The sequence below is a fragment of the Mytilus galloprovincialis genome, chromosome 2 (genome assembly GCF_965363235.1).
Source record: "Mytilus galloprovincialis chromosome 2, xbMytGall1.hap1.1, whole genome shotgun sequence".
NCBI lineage: Eukaryota > Metazoa > Mollusca > Bivalvia > Mytilida > Mytilidae > Mytilus > Mytilus galloprovincialis.
This window is the reverse complement of record NC_134839.1, coordinates 11,936,931-11,954,813: the sequence shown is the minus strand read 5'-3', so window position 1 is coordinate 11,954,813 and position 17,883 is coordinate 11,936,931. Positions and strand designations below refer to the sequence as shown.

Below are 17,883 nucleotides of genomic sequence, written 5' to 3'. Positions count from 1 at the left end.
CGTAGCCTTGGCTTACACCGAACAGTAAGCTATAAAGGGCCTCAAAAGATATCTAGTGTAAAAAGTAAATTCACAAAAATACTGAACTCCGAGGAAAATTCAGAACGGAAAGTCAAATGGCAAAATCTTTCGAATGGATAACAACTGATATATTCCTGATTTGATACAGCCATTTTCTTATGTATGAATTCTGGATTGGACCAGGTTTTATAGCTAGCTAAACCTCTCACTTGTATGACAGTCGCATCAAATTCCATTATATAGTCAACGATGCGTGAACAAAACAAACAGACATAAAAGGTAAAAATGTCAACAATACAGCAGTCAACATTGTGTTATAATCTTAATTACTAAATAAACAAACAAACATTTAACAAAAAAGCACAAAATGGCATATAGACCAAGCATATAAGAAAAAAATTAAAGACAGAAGACACAAATTTACCATAGTCAATAACACAATGACGGGATGTACAAGTTCAAAGCCACTTAATATATGAAACAAAGAAACATAAAAACCATTCAAACGGGAAAACGAAGTGTCTTATCTATATAAAAACCGAGAAATGTTTATATATATACTCCGTCTCAAATTAGGAACAATATTCGATTAACAAATTTGCTTAAGCAAAATTCTGTTCTTCCCTGAACAGGATTTGAGTCCCTATGTCTAAGCTTTGTGGCATTACCACCTGAGCTGTGTCCAGAGACATAGACTACTCAACCAAGCAGGCTATATAATGTAGCTTTCTTTAGTCGAGTAAAGACTAAATAAAGAAAGAAATGAAAATCTTTACTAAAGGTTAACCTATCAAGGTTATTTCGTAGCCTTGTCGAAAAATCTAGATATAAATAAAAATGAACTAAACTTAACAACATCATGACTTAAATGTTATTTATTAGTGGTGTGATATTGTTTGTCTGTTTTAGTCTAATTACAGTGCAATCAAAACAAGTTGTATATATAAAATACCTATTATCTGGGATTCAAGGATAACCTACAAATTAATACGAATATCAGTATGACGAAAATACAAAAAAAAACAGCAGCTAATCTTTTCTAAATTTAAATATTGGCAGGAATACTAATAATGCTATGTCTCTTTAAGTTTCTTTTTCAGATATACCTCACGGGGAAAGCGATTTTTCAAAGAAATTTGGAGTAATACTGATTCTACCGTAAATATATATACGTGTTCTACCCTAGACGTATTATCAACTTAATCAATAAATTTAAGATAACAACGATGAATGTTTACAAATGGTCCGACATATTTCAGTATCTAATCAATACAATGAAAATTTTACATAGGATTTCAAATGACATTGTAAGTTTATTACATTCTTATTACTTACATCAAATTATCAATACATTTTTTTTTTTTTTATTAATTTGTTATTTGTTATGAAATTTTGTATGTGTTAAGATTTTTATAGCTGAAGGCATAAAGAAACTAAATTGATTTACCAAATTTAAAGTAAAATTTAGAATATTGACTTGAACATTTAATATTTTTTAGTATAAGATATGATCAAAGTTCTTTAAACTTGTTTGGCTGAATTGTACCTTATTTTTTTAATTGATACAAGATTGGTACAACTGTTCGGGTAAATAAACGTACAAGGATATTTGAGAAACCGTGCGAGGGCTGTGTAGTCAGTCAAGGTCGTTAAAAACTGCCATCATCAGAGAAAAAAAGGATCAATACAGAAATAGGGTACTCGATTACAAAAAGCAGCTATCTCATTAAACCCGAAACACGTGAATTAACAATCTATTTATTCTATTTCGAAATAACCGCCTAAATGTTTGAAACTGTATGTACTTGATCATCCTATTTTGTAATAACTTGCTTTATACATGGATTTGAAAAGAAAACATTTTGTTTCCTTTCAGATACATTCATGGATATTTGTTGTTGCGTATGGTATACAATAGAATTTAATACAAATAGACTTAGATATATCAGTATTTGATAATGACATCAACGGTCTCTCTTAAAATGGCAGTCACCGCTTATGCTAAATATGCTCTTGGATTAACTGAATCTATGGAAGACGATATATGTGTTCATAAAAATTGCTCGGGGAATGGATTTTGTCAAGATGGTCAGTGTATATGTTTGGTATGTATGACATTGTCCCATTGCTTTAAGTAAACCTATATCAACCAAGTCGTTATTTTTAAAACATCTCGACTTCGTAATGACATGCAAATGACCGAATTGGTCTGTGTGGAAAGCCTACAATATTACACACAACGAAATCGAAACAATGAACCTACTTTTGCAGATATATTCCATTTTGTAATGTAATAAAGAAATTTATAAATTGACAGGTTTATAGTTGGGCGCATTTATAATACAATCTCTGTTTTTTTTTTTAAATTATCAAAGGTCATCAATTTGTAGTGGCAAGTGTCTACACTTTTGAATGAATTTAAGTTATAAATCGTCATTTTGATCTTAAAATCATCAGAAAAGTATGAACAATAAAGGAGTAGGTCCGGTAAGGACCGATTTTGGCCTCAAATTTCAGTTTTATCTGACGAAAGATTTTGACCACTTTTTAAACACTTAAGTGTCTATTTCATATGATTCTATTAATTTATGTGAAAGATTTTAACTTTATTAGTCATTAAAAACGTTCCGATTAAAGCTCAAATATGAAAAATCTACCAAATATGCGAAAAAATGTCACTTTTCAGATGGTTTTTGTCAAAAACGAAAGTGGCCGCATCCGTGTTCATCTTCAATCTTTATATATGTTATGTATTATCATTAAATACAACTTACATTTCAATATTTTGGATGAACACGAATGCGGCCACTTTCGTTTTACACGGAAACCGTATAAAATTTAAGTAAAATGCTGAAATTGTTAAGATTTCAGTAATTAAGCATGACTTAATGGTGCTAGTACCCAATATATGTGCATTGTATTGTCAAAAACAGCCCATATTTATGTAGCAGCACCATTCTACTATCCAATAAATAACTAAAAGTTTACATTTTAACAATTTTGTAAAACTGCTATATTTTGGGGCCAAAAAGGGGTCTTACTGGACCTACTCCTTTATCAGTCTTGTTCTCTCTGTCCGTCAGTTTTCTGGTGAATCCTGATCAACTTCTTACTTTATTTTGACTATTTAAATTTTATGATTCGAGCGTCACTGATTTTATTGTAGACGAAACGCACGCCTTAGTTTAATTAATGTATACACTGCAGTAAAGTCAGTGTCGTTCAAGTCTTTTAGCTTGCAGTCAATCTTGTACTGTTTAAATGTATTTTCAGATGATTTAGCATTATTTGTTTATGTACAGAAAAAACAAAACGACTGAACAATCCTTTCAGAGCTTTTTTCAGATCGAAATAACGGTTTCAAATCAAAATTGGTTTACTAGTAATGTCATAATTAATTTTCAATTAACCATGATGGAATAAAATAAAATAAACAGATGATGTCCCTATCTTATCCAGAGAAGATTGTTGCATACTCATTGAAATGTTCAAAGAACATACACAAATATAATTTTTTTAAGGTGGTGTTGACTAACTCTTACTCGAACTTCTCTTTTATATACCAACCTTTATGTATAGACTGAACGAGATATGCTTTGGTAAGAGTAGACTTAAAGTTAAGAACGCCAAACGCATTGTTTTTCTTTATATGACTCGTCAGTATGCACTACACAATTTGATACATAATGGAAACCCTCAGTGACTTTGCAATCTTTATTAACTAGAATTACATCATAGTTCAATTTATAATATCATCAATATTCGAATTTCAGATCCAGTTTACTGGTGGTTCATGCCAAGATGCAAACCTCGGATATTTTATGGCGTTTGGTACAATATTTGTTTTTCTATGTCTAGTAGCATTTGTTCAACTGGTATGTTTAATAATTTACATTATGTTAGTAATGAATGTTAAATATCAACATTTCATGGTTGTATCTAGGCATTTACAAACTTTATTCTATAATTTTCATTCCAAATAGATTTGTTTTCCGACTTAATGTTACATAATGCAGTCTAACGAAAAGAGATAGAAGAAGATACACAGAGGATATTCAAAAAGTTTAATAAAAGCAGACAATACCAAAGTAAAACGAATGATTTCATTTTCAAAAGCACAACACGAAGTTATAGATAAAAAGGACTGATATATCTTCCAAAACCGAGAACCCGGTTTGACTTCGGCAAAGATGTTCTTTCATTACCTTTTCAATCTCTCCAAACTATCTATATAGTGTTTTAGTCCTCCACTGTTTTTTTCTGCTCTTTTCATTTATTTTGTTGTTACTATTTTATACAGGAACTGATGATTTCAAATTCTAACAACCATGTTATCTACAAACAATTGATAGATTTCGAAATGATACTAAAGAGACAAAACAAAGCAAACATCAATTCACAAAATTAGAAAATATTTGATTGTCTATGTTTGCTTTATTTCAGTTTTTATGTATAAGCAATGAATATCAAAAGCAAAAGACGAAGTCTTGGAAAACAGTTTTCAAAATAACAGGCCCTAAACTGTTGTACATATTGACGATCTTTGCTACAGCTATCAGAGGTGTTTATTTCTTTACAAAGGTATGTAGGAGATGTCTATAAAACATTTAAGAAGTACAGTATACTTTATTTAGTCGATGGCAATATTTTTAATGAACATATACTGCAAAAGAAAGTGATAGTTCGTTTCTTTGTCTCTCCGATTACAACGTGAATTAAATATTAAAACATAGACAGTGCATTTTTTGTGTAGAAATCTGTTGAATTGTCTGTCAAAGAAATGAAAACTTACGATGCGTAATTTAAAATCTGGAATGACATAAAAGACATTTTGTTTTTACTAGCTCGAATTTCCAAGTTACTTTTGCACGATGCTTATTACGAAGTCATTGATAATTTAATACATCTTATTATCTAGTTAATTAAATTGATATATATATTTGCAGATGCACATATCGGATCAAGCCTCAATACACCTGTGGAGTGCTTACTATCCTATATTGTTATCAGGTTCATCTTTAATAGTATGTTTCTGGGCAGAGGTAATTAAACAGAACCAAAAACTATTTTTTTGCTAATCAGTTATCATGCAGGACAGGATAATTCATAGTTAATCAAGATGCATTATAATAATCAGACAGAAGCTTCTTTTCATCTATACGGATAGGAAAGAAATGTTAAATATGAAACAAATCTTAAAATATCGGTTTTTCCTAAATACAAAAAGGGATACACTTTTAGTGTCGTTGGTACAAATTCACATTGTTCTGAGTATAATTTAAGGAATACTCACACGATATATTCTTACGCAGAACATTCAAAGCAAGCAATATTGCTATCGTTATATGAGATGATAGCATGACATTATAAAAAGGGCTCGCAATTTTTTTTATATCAAATGGCTTATAGTCATCTTAAATGCTTAACCATTGTTCTGTACTTGGAATTATCCTTCGAAATAGAAATATTGATGTGAACAAACTGAAATCTATTGTTATGTTGCCTTGGAAAATTCAAAGAATAAATATTTTACATCTGCATAAAACTGCATTCACAAAAGGGTATAGTTGATAGTGTATAGTATCTACCAAAAACTTTGCACAACACTTATTTTTAAATATAAAGCTGAGTTAAGCGTAAATTTAAACTATGTTGTATTTTACCTCAGGCATTTCATTTGGAGGGTATTGACTGTGATAAACCAAGATTCCTGAGTAAATCAATAATAGGATTTGTTGTAATTAATGTCGTCATATCAGGATTACTTGTCACACAGCTCGTCGCTACAGATATAGATGACCCTGTCATTTCTGTGAGTATGTTAAATATAATGCAAAAAATTTTTTTTTTTTTAGAAAATTCGGACTGATAAAACATTAAATTACAGAATAACAAGCATGACTAATACCTGGTGTCATATTTCTTTTAGTTTTTCCCGCATCAGAGTAAAAGTAACAAAATAAAGTAAATGGATTTATAGAGATGTAATACCTTGATCTCACTGTTAAACTCATTTTATTAAATGAAGAGACTAGAACAGTAAATTAAAAGTATCGTATTGAGAACAAAAGGCGCATAAAACAACTGACTCATATGCTGCATACCTTACTACAAACAACACAAGCAATACTATACCAACACAAAAGAGATAACATTAACAAACTCCAACAGTAGGGTCGACAAGGTTTGAAAATATCATTCATTTTATTATAAACCTACGAAGAATTTAAATATTGAATAGACAAAGAGAGACCCAGATCTTTAAACATATCAAATAAAAAAGTTGCTAAATATTGATAACAACATGAAATTCTTCTTTTCTTTACAGGATAATATATACAGAATTTGCAATGGGTGCGTTGGTTTGTTGCTCATAATTGCTGTTGTATTCTTCCTGGTCTATGGAGTTGAAGTGTACTTTAAGGTATATTTTGTTTTCCGTTCATAAAATTATCTATTTAAAGCAACTTACAGTTTTTCTTCTATCTTTAAGTGTCGAGGGAACGTAAAATCATTTGTTTTTTCTCTAGAATATTAATGATTTTCTGGAAGGTTAATGACAATATGTTTGTACTCATTTATTATTCCTTAGTTATTAATTTCATTGAACTAGTCATCAGTCAAATTCTACAAACTGTACCTCTCGCTGTGAAATTGAAAAAGAAAAGAACATTTTATAAATTCCTCCACCAGGAACGCTCAAATTCAATTGAAAATCTGCGAATTAAAATAAAAATAATAATGCAGACAAATCATTCCATTTCACTTTCACTTCGATATCATAACATCCTGTATTTCAAATTATAAAAGTAGTGTATACTGTTCAGTTTATATATCAAAAGTTCAGAGTTTATGAAGAATCAATCGAGATCTAAACAGATTGTGTCAAAATAAGGCCCATTTTTCTAAAAAAAAAAACTTAGTCATTTTGGTTTGTGTTTTCCCACATAGTGGAAAGCTATCTTCGACAAAACATAGTTGTTAATAAAGATTTGGATTCTGTATTTCGGAACATTTCTGCGCTAAAAATGAAAAATAACTACAAATGCACCTCAATGATTTAAAACAGAGCAAAAGTTTCATATGTATACATGTTTGTCACAATGACTTATTTGCTGAATATTTTTCGTACAATATTAAAATGGTAGTTGTGGCACTGAGAATCACTGCAACACAGCACCTCATGGTTTCGAAAAGCACAAACACATAAACATGAAGTGTGTTGTACCTTTTGATAATGATACATACAGTAACTACCACAGATTTAGTATAATAAACCACACTTGCCATTAAATACCCAATTCGCTGAGAAAATAAACGTTAAAATAAAATAGAACAACAACAAAGGAAAGCACAGACCTAAACGAACATACAGAACTACAAGAGTGCAATCTATATGACTCAATGGTCGTTGTAACATTTGTTGTGGTAACTACAAGAAAAACTATCCAAGTAATGAGTTTTCACTTCTGATAATAAAGAAACCTTCTTGAAATTGAAATTCTAAAATAATTTCAAAAGAACATTAAGATAAAGCAGTAAAAGAATCATGATGTTAGATTCATAATTCTTACTCTTTACATTTCTTGCTTTCTTTCTAAAACAGGTGCGAGGGGCTTTCAATAAAACCCAAAGTAATGTGGATCCCTGGCAGTTACATATGTCTAGACTGGGTTTGATAGCACAAGCATGTCTGCAACTACTAACTGGTCTGTTTCTCATATCAGATGCTTTCAGAGATAATTGGAAGAAAAGGTACATACCTGTCATCTCTTTTCCGTGGTTATTTTTAGTTCAACAAATATATTGTAAAAAGGTTGTTTTTATTTTATTTCAACTTCAAGTTTGAGCACGAATTGTATATATATTGTTCCTGTTTACCAAATTAAATTTTTTCGAATAACTAAGTATTTTCTTATCCCAGGCATAGATTACCTTAGCCGTATTTGGCACAACTTTTTTTAATTTTGGATCCCCAATGCTCTTCAATTTTGTACTAGTTTGGCTTTATAAATATTTTGATATGAGCGTCACTGGTGAGTCTCATGTAGACGAAACGCGCGTCTGGCATACTAAATTATAATCCTGGTACCTTTGATAACTATACATTTGACCTTACTTAAACCTTACGACAAGAATATAATGCAAAATCTTGCCATCAACACGAAAATTTAAATTAGACAATTATACAAAAACGTAATGTTATGAATTATAATAATTTATCATATATACATTTGTTTGCATAAATATAAGTACAAACCTTTGTGTTACATTTTTGAAATAAGAAAAACAAGAATGTGTCCTCAGTACACGAATGCCCCACTCGCACTATCATTTTCCATGTTCAGTGGACCGTGAAATTGGGGTAAAAACTCTAATTTGGCATTAAAATTAGAAAGATCATATCATAGGGAACATGTGTACAAAGTTTGAAGTCGATTGGACTTGAACTTCATCAAAAACTACCTTGACCAAAAACTTTAACCTGGAGTGGGACAGACGGACGGACGGACGAACGGACGGACGGACGAACGGACGAACGGAGGCACAGACCAGAAAACATAATGCCCCTCTACTATCGTAGGTGGGGCATAAAAACTCTTAATTGTAGCAAAACCAAAACTAGGTATTACTACCTACAGGCACTTGTGGATTGAAAATTTGCTTTTAATTGATGGTTATTTTTTCCGACACGTATATCAAATATTCTATAAACTACAAACATAACATCATTTTTATTTCAACGAATTTAAAGAAAATAGAGGTAGATTATTGATCTTCTTTCTAAATGAAGGCAACAGTAGTATACCCTGTTCAAAAGCCGTAAATTGATTGTCGGATTGAGATAAAACAAATCCGGGTTGCAAACTAAAATTGAGGGACACACATCAACTATAAGAGGAAAACAAAGAAACAACAGAAACACTGAAGTGAAACAAAAACAGAAGAAAATGCAACATACATACATAGAAACGAACTATTAGATAACAACTGCCATATTACTAATATGGTACAGACCATTTTAAGAACAAATGGTTAGTTGAACCTGTTTTTGTGGCTATCCGGGCCAATTAGCATTAACGTCATTTGACAACATGCAGAAGTGTATACCTATCTGTAAATGCACTGTCTTTGTCAAGGATTGCGGGAACGTTATACGTTCCTATATGTACCGTCGCCACTAAGTATGCGACGTCGCGTTTCTATGATTATATGCTTATGATTGAATGAATATTGAACCATACACTTGTATTTCATTGAGAGTCACACCTAATCGAACACAACGCGAAGTATACACCTCAAAACCCAACATAGGTGCCGTGACCAGATGTCGAGGATTGCGGGAACGTTATGAGTTCCTATTTGTACCGTCGCCACTAACGATGTGACGTCGCATTTCTATGTTATTGTAACTATGATTATATGTTTATGTTTGAATGAGTTTTGAACCATACAATTGTATTTTATTGAGAGACAAACCTAATCGAACACAACGCGAAGTAAACACTTCAAAACCCAACAGTCTTTGCTACAAAATATTCTCATTTGAAAAATTAAATAAATACTGATGTTTTCCCTACATGTCGAAGCGCTATTTATGAATCAAATGATATTCAATTTATTTGAAACAATTGTAGATCAGTGTTAAGGAGGCTCGAGGGTACAAAAATTTCAGAAAGTTCTATTTTTATTTCGCTATTACCTCTATTTTCTCCTATTAGTTCAACACAATCTAATTAAAATTAAATCCTTTAATTGCTCCTGTTCTGATATGTCGCGCATCTTGATGCGCGACATATCAGAACAGGAGCAATTAAAGGATTTAATTTTAATTAGATTGAGTTCAACAAGAAAAAAGTACCTTTACAAAAATGTGTGCTACTTTCGAAGGCAGATTGTGAACTTAAATAAACAGTGACCCCATATTTTTATTTTATTTTTCTATTAAGTATATGATAAATTTCATTTACAGAACAATATTGCACAATCCTATATTTAAGAACATTATTGATTTATACCTGCGAGTCCCCTTAAATAGATTTTTTATAAACTCACGTACTTGTCACTTTTCTCAAACGTTGTTATTACGAAACGTTGTTACAAATTACATTTGATATTTTTCAATCAGAAGATGAAAAAATGTATTGATTTGAATTAGTTTGGATTGAAAGCAGGAAAATAAAAAAGCAGACACATATTATTTCGAATGATTAAAGAGAACAAACATAACAAAATACCAATCTCCAAAGAAAATTCTATCAAATGTCAAAATTAAATGCTCAAGCATACAAAAGATTGATTTGGTAGACTTTTCGGCATTTATTTCAGCCTTCCAGTGTTTGACCAAAACTTTTATGACATTGGCTTCAGAATTGCCGAATTTGGTGTTGTTTTATGGTTTCCTTGTGTCCTTTGGAACTGCAAAAGGTATGTTTTAAAAAAAGTACCTGATTCCTTAAAGTTACATATTTGTGAATTTACCAGTTTCCTTGTGATATGAATTTTTGATCAAGTGATGATTTAAACGATGCTTTCTATTCTAAGCGCCTTCTTTTATTCCGTATGAATTCGATATTGTTCCCATACTATTTGAATTTCAATACTTTCACATTTTTTACATTGAATAACAGGATAAGAATTTAGTTTAATACTGTAGATCTTAATAAGTATGATACAATTCAACTAAACTGAGTTGACAAGTTTTCTCCGGAGTAGAGAGTCATTGCCATTTTGACAGCTTTTATTTTGAAAAGGGTCAGTTTTATTTCTCACAATGTTTTTGTTTCTGGTTGTGAACGTTTGATTTAATATGTGCTTTATGGATATAATACAAAAAAAGGAACTATGTGAATCATAATTTTTATCATTTCTATATATTACTGGCAATACTGTCAATCTGTCAAGATGCATTGTCATCGACAGTTTTTACAACTAAAAAAACATGGACTGAAATTTGAGACGGTTGAGTACAAACTTAAAGGAAAACCAGGTTCCCTGATTTGGAGGCACCATTTCTAAGGTCTATAATTCGATCTAAATATGTGTTAATATTTGTTTTAATGATATCTAAATGGATCAACTTGGAAAATTTCCTTAATGGACAATAAATATGCTCAATAGACAGAGCTCTTGTGCTACTTCAGTTGTGATAGAAATTATTTGAACTACTTATGTGTTCTACTCCAAGCATAATATATGGCTACAACGCGGGTCTTGAGTTCATATTCATAGGCCTAGTATTTATAAGCAAGCCGAATTCTTGGAAAAATGATAGGTTACCCGAAAATTTTTGTAAGGTTAGGAAAAAAAGTTTGGATCAATCTATGGACACACAATCAGATTCAAAGCAATTAACGAACTCACATTAAGGCGTTCTTCTTTCTCTTCGATTTAATAGTTCAATGGTGTTTGTTCTAATATATAAATAAGCATCACACCAAACACTTCCTAATACCGTCAGGAAGAGCGACAAAAATAGTTTGTACTTTGGAGACGGAAGCATATTAACAAAATCATTATTTATATTACTCCCACTTTTTATTTATTTCAGTCCAGAAAGTTTATGGGTACTAAATCCACAGAAACTCTTCAAAACGTTGAAAATTGACAGTTGCACGCAGGAAGAAAACACGGAGCCAACGGTTCATCCAAATTATGGGACAATATCTACAGATAATGGTAATTATTTATGAATGGTACCGAATTTTTCAATACTATACAGTTATAACTTTTTCAATTGAATTTTAATTTTGAAGATTAAATGTGTTTATTTAACATTAGCGTCAGTCTGAAATGTGTAATTTGAATTTCGTTTTAAGTCCTGATATATTTACCAGGTACAAAGCAAGATTGTTGGATATGCTATGATCCAGAACGAATTGATGCTGGGGATTTGATACAACCGTGCCAGTGTAAAGGGGATGTTGCATCAGTCCATCACGAATGTCTCCGAAAATGGCTAATGGAGGTATTTCTCTGAGCGTTTTATTCTAACTAGTATATTTCCGTTTAAGAATTTTTATCTATAAAACACACATACACACAAAAAAAAACAACAAAAAACCCAGACGATATAGGGTGCAAATGTAAGTTCATGAAATCTGAACTCTGTCTGATGGAACATTGTAGATGTTTCGTTTCCTTTTCGAGTTTTAAAATATGGTGTCTCGACAGGTGATAACGCCAATCTTCATTAACTGAATTATTTTCATATCCATACGTGACGTCAATATCTTTTTAGTCCCTTTTACATTAGGTAATCCTACTTCCACACCTGAACCTATAACAACAGATGAACGTGAAAATCTTAAACCGGAATAAATATCCGAGCAAATAATTCGATATGCCCCCTTTCGATATGATACCTAAATTACACAAAGATTGAAAAAGCCTTCCATAGCGAGATCTTTCCCGTGAATTCGAACAAATATTTTTTACATAAAAATGATAGACGATACAAATAACTACCCCTGTAAAAGAGGGACGAAAAATACCAAAGAGACAGTCACTCATAAGTGTTATAAAAACATAATACATGTTCAAATATTTTCTTGAATTTTGTAAGTTTGAAATGAAAACAAGAGTTTCCAGAATGAAAAATAATTTTGTTTTCAAGAAGAAACAACACAAACATTAAAAAAAAGAAAAATAGCACATGATATTATACTACACTGAATGTTGAAGCCAAAGAAACCATGAAGTCCATACAAACAAATATAGGGGTGAAGGATATGAGGTTCCTGCTTCAGAAAATAGTAATTCGGTCTTACAATATAATAGAATGTTAAATAAGACAAATATAAGAACATTACATTTGTGCTTTTCTTGTTTAAGTGTTCAGCTGATGAAGATGGTTTTAGATGTAAAGTTTGCAAGAATAAAGTAAATATATTTATTAATTATCTGGTTTATCTTCGATTTGAAAGGTTTTACTTACATTATAAAAAGTACTAAAATATCGAACTCCAAGAAAATTCAAGCGGAAAGTCCCTTATCAAAAGGCAAAACCAGAAGCTCAAAAACACCAAACGGAGGAAAAGAACTGTCATGTTCCTACCTTGGTACAGGCATTTCCTTATGTAGAAAGAACACACACACACACAAGTACATTTTAGATCACTAAATCATTGCTAGTGCGTTTAAAAGTAAATTAAACTCATCATAGATACCATTCTTCAAATTTAGTACGCCAGACGCGTGTTTTGTCTACACTAGACACACAAGTGACGCTCAAATCAAAAGGTTTAAAAGCTGAATAAAAGTACAAACTTGAAGAGCATTGAAGACCAAAAATTCCAAAAGGTTTGACAAATACAGCCCAGGTAAATTTGGAGGGTTTAAAAAATATCAAATATTAAAGATTGCATATTTTGGCGTTAATATTGAGTCACTGATAAGGTCTTTGCATCGGAACTAAACACATTTATTCTAAAAACAGTTGTTGGCATGACACGGGTTATGTTCTTCTCATATATGTTATGATGGTATGATACTAAACCCCTAACGGGAAGGATTGTGCCTGATTTCATATGATGAAATCATAATCTTTCAGTTAGTTTAATTGAAGTCTGGAGCTGGCATGTCAGTTAACTGCTAGTAGTCTGTTGTTAATTATGTATTATTGTCATTTTTTTTTTTATTTTCTTTGGTTACATCTTCTGACATCAGACTCGGACTTCTCTTGAACTGAATTTTAATGTGCGTATTGTTATGCGTTTACTTTTCTACATTGGTTAGAGGTATAGGGGAAGGGTTGAGATCTCACAAACATGTTTAACCCCGCCGCATTTTTGCGCCTGTCCCAAGCCAGGAGCCTCTGGCCTTTGTTAGTCTTGTATTATTTTAATTTTAGTTTCTTGTGTACAATTTGGAAATTAGTATGGCGTTCATTATCACTGGACTAGTATATATTTGTTTAGGGGCCAGCTGAAGGACGCCTCCGGGTGCCGGAATTTCTAGCTACATTGAAGACCTGTTGGTGACCCTCTGCTGTTGTTTTTTATTTGGTCGGGTTGTTGTCTCTTTGACACATTCCCCATTTCCATTCTCAATTTTATTTGATAAAAAAAATAGTTGATAATTACAACTCCGAAACAAGCATATAATTGAAAAAAAATGTACTAGTATATGAAAGGTTGTATACTGATTGATATGAACCCACGGGTGTGAAATGTAAACGTATAAAAACATTAGGCCGTATTTAGCAATCACAGGTGGGTATATACCTGTTTTATAGTATAAGTTCTAGTTTCATGAAAATTAACTGGATTAACCTTATTTCCTGCAATATATTATCTTTCTTTATATGGATATTTCAATGCACACATGGGAACGTTAAATTAGAGTATAATACATGTTCATTATATAGAGTATAAAACATCATAATTCTAACCGGCCAATTAAAACTAGTTTGTTAAAAGTAAGGAATCTGCAGGTTATAAATAAAACTTCAAAATCACCAAAGTATCTGTTATCTATACCAAAGCCATTAGAATATTATTATTATTTTTCATAATCATTCAAGTATCAACTAAAGGAGACATGGACGTTCGTCCCACGTTATATCAAGACACGGCATTGGTTACAAACTTTCTTGTCACTTGTTATCATGGTTGGTAGTCCATTCGGAGCATACACACTGATTCATTCGGTAACAACTGCAACATACATAGATGTTCTGACAATTGGCTTGTGTATTTTGGTGGAATTAGGATGTTTAAGGTAAGATAATGTAGACAATCATCTTTTATTTATATACAAAAACCAATCTATGAGGAAAACACTTATAATAGCATGATACAGGCATGGTGATTCCTTAAGCAACAAATGATATACTTCAAATATACTCAAACAAGTAGACAAGCAAAAAGAGCAATAGAGGAAATAAAAACTTTGGTGGTAAGTACAATAATAAAAAAAAAAATCTCCGAGGAAAATTCAAAACGGAAAGTCCCAAATCAAATGGCAAAATCAAAATCAAAAACTTGAAACTTAAAGCTAGCCAAACCCCCTCACTTGTATGACAGTCACATAGAATTCAATAATATTGACAACGATGTGTGAACAAACAATAATAATATATAGGTTAAAATATCAATTGTAGTGGTACAACAATCAACATTGTGCCAAAAATTATAATGGAAAATCTGTAATCAAATGGCAAAATCAAAAGCTCAAAAACATCAAACGAATTGAATCCAACTGTCATATTCCTGATTGGTACAGGCATGTCCTTATGTAGAAAATGTTAGATCAATCCTAAAGGAAATATCCAAACTATGTCATTAACTATTTTCTCTAATATAGTGGCATTGTGGAAAAATGTTTTATGAAATATTTTGACTAGCATGTGTCCACTTAAATTCAAAGTTTAAGCAATACTTTTATTTCAAATTTCCATGTTTTGCAGGTTTTTAGCAACAAGTCTTGGTGTTTGTTACAAAAGAGGGCGGCTATCCACAATACGAATACAAGGAAATAAAACACCAGATATTCAAACAATTTTTACCCCAGCACATCCATCAGCCAATCAAGTTTCACAAAACATAGTAAATAGTAATAATTTAACAGCTGATCAAAGAGGATATTCATTTTCTGTTGAGGCAGTCGTTGAAACAAATAATAGATACAGTCGTTTTGAGTAGATTGCCAAACTCTATTGATGTCTGCAATAAATTTGAAGATCTAGATCTACAACAGTAAGATTTTGTGACGGGTGTTTCAAGATTGAAATCAAACACACGTGGCATCTGCATATGTATTCACTGTTGGCTACATACCATAACGTATATATTTTTCTCATCCAAATTGTTATGCGGATAGGTTATGAATCGAACACATACACAATTCAAGTATCAACAAAATATTTAAGTAGATTAAAACTTGTATTCTTAACCATATTACAAAATTTTATAAATAAAATTCGTTGATTATTAACCTAGCTGGTTGATCTGTAAAATTAAAATGAATCATTATGAAAAGTCGATTAAGGGGCATTATTTAGGTAATATGGGTAATAACAGTACGTAAGACATAAAAAGGAAAACAAAGATGAATGGTTTATTGTTAAATCTCAACAAAGATGTTTATATATATACAAGTCAAACTTTCTGTACATAGTAGGTACAGAAAGTAGACATTTGTTAACAGTTCTTGTGAATTGTGAGTCCTAGACTACCTTATTGTTTTCTATTATATTATATATGTTTGCCTAGCATAATGTTTTATAAATATATAATTTGTTAATATAAATTAAACCATTTGATATTTCAAAGTTATGCAATACGAAAATAAAATATTTATGTTAAGATTATCATTTTCTTTAACATCTTATATACCATTGGAAGAAATTTAGTCAAATTATAAATCAACCACACTTAATTGACTTATCTTTATAAAACCGTTGGGTGAAATTTATTAATATCTCTTATACATTAAACAGTTAAAGTCATCAATGAAACCATGCTTATAATTGAGTACGCCGGTACGGCAATACGTCAGCACGCTAGACGCGCGTGTTGTCTACACAGTATTCCCCAGCAGCGCTAAAATCAACTCAGTTGGAAGACCGAAACAAATTTTATAACCGAATCAATATTCCTTGGAACCACATGACTGCAGGCTACTGGAGTAATCTGAGTACGAAATAAGAGACGAATGAAACGATATGACCAAAATGTCCTGAATGTTCTTGCATTTATTTGTAATGTATTCCTGTCATTTTAGTGTTATATTTAACATTGCCATAAAATCGCGAGGTTTGCCTAGGCACAAAACTAGGTTCAACCCACCAATCTTCTTTTTTTTAGATTTCCTTTTCCAAGTCAGGGAAATGGCAGTTGTAATCTTATAGTTCATTTATATGTGTGTTGCATTGTCAATTGTTTTTGTTGCACTTCAGTGTTTCTGTCCTCTTATAGTTGATGTGTTTCCCTCGGTTTTAGCCCATAACCCGGATTTGTTTTCTCTCAATCGATTTATGACTTTCGAATAGCGGTATACTACTGTTGCCTTTATTAAGATAAGTTTGAATGTTCTATATAGGCCCGATTTGTTGTTTTACTCTTAACTTTTAACATCGTTTCCTCCAGTGTACTTGATGAAGATTAACCCAAGAAACAAGCACTATTCGCACGGAAATCCGTACCATAAGCTTATATCAAAACACAGATTTGATGACACCATTGATGGTTTTACACGTATATCACATGGTAACTTTTCACTTTCTTTTTTAACAATAAGTTACAGGTTCCAAAGGCAATTATGAATGTGACTGTTTTATTTGGGCTAATTTTATTTTGATGCTCTCAAAGATTTTGTAGATTTTGCATATGATATATACCTGTTACGGTTAGTTTGTATTGTTTGGGTTACTATTAAACTAATGCTCACAAAAGGAAATGTACGTATTCGCCATCTTACGGATTATCATACAGTTATAGGACATAAGTATTTTGTAGTGAAATTAAAGTCTCTGGTATCACTTAGTTATATTTTCTCTATTATAAAAGGACCAACAATATTCGATTCGAATGGTGGAGTTATCGAAAGTAGGAAACAGATACCTCTTTCCCTATAAAAAAAAATAAAAATTGTATGGCTGTCTTAAAATATAGTGCTATATACGTTGACTAGACAACTGCTTCATAAAACATCTATTCAAGCTATTAACCCTTTCAAAATAAGCAATAGCGACCTGGCATCAAACTCTGAATAAAGGGTTTAAATGTAAAGGTGTGGATTTTTGATGCATCTGAACAATCCGTTAAGGTACTTTGAATAAAAATAAAGATGCTGACATGTGTTTATATGGCGTCAACACAAAATTTAATCCTGGTATCTATGATGAGTTTATTTACTCTC

General features: G+C 31.5%; 1 protein-coding gene across 2 annotated transcripts; it reads left to right on the top strand.

Annotated features, from left to right (window-relative positions):
• Positions 1-1,231: 1,231 nt before the first annotated feature.
• LOC143062906 (uncharacterized) lies at positions 1,232-15,954 on the top strand. Of its 2 annotated transcripts, none has more exons than XM_076234723.1 (14): positions 1,232-1,328; positions 1,898-2,126; positions 3,795-3,896; positions 4,465-4,602; positions 4,968-5,063; positions 5,690-5,833; positions 6,350-6,445; positions 7,628-7,776; positions 10,351-10,449; positions 11,573-11,700; positions 11,859-11,989; positions 12,856-12,903; positions 14,546-14,742; positions 15,431-15,954. In XM_076234723.1, the coding sequence occupies exons 2-14, from the start codon at positions 1,980-1,982 to the stop codon at positions 15,663-15,665; spliced, it is 1,710 nt and encodes a 569-aa protein (XP_076090838.1). In that variant the 5' UTR covers positions 1,232-1,328; positions 1,898-1,979; the 3' UTR covers positions 15,666-15,954. The 2 variants fall into 2 exon arrangements, with proteins under 2 accessions (XP_076090838.1, XP_076090839.1); XM_076234724.1 differs by lacking the exon at positions 1,232-1,328 and adding an exon at positions 1,594-1,718.
• The last annotated feature ends 1,929 nt before the right edge of the window (positions 15,955-17,883 follow it).

What these genes read in the sequence shown, in the direction of transcription:
- LOC143062906 (XM_076234723.1), top strand. Translation starts at nt 1,980, where the DNA reads ATGACATCAACGGTCTCTCTTAAAATGGCAGTCACCGCTTATGCTAAA. An exon ending in AGAGATAATTGGAAGAAAAG is followed by an intron (nt 7,777 to 10,350) that starts GTACATACCTGT and finishes CATTTATTTCAG; the next exon opens with CCTTCCAGTGTTTGACCAAA. An exon ending in GTAAAGTTTGCAAGAATAAA is followed by an intron (nt 12,904 to 14,545) that starts GTAAATATATTT and finishes TAATCATTCAAG; the next exon opens with TATCAACTAAAGGAGACATG.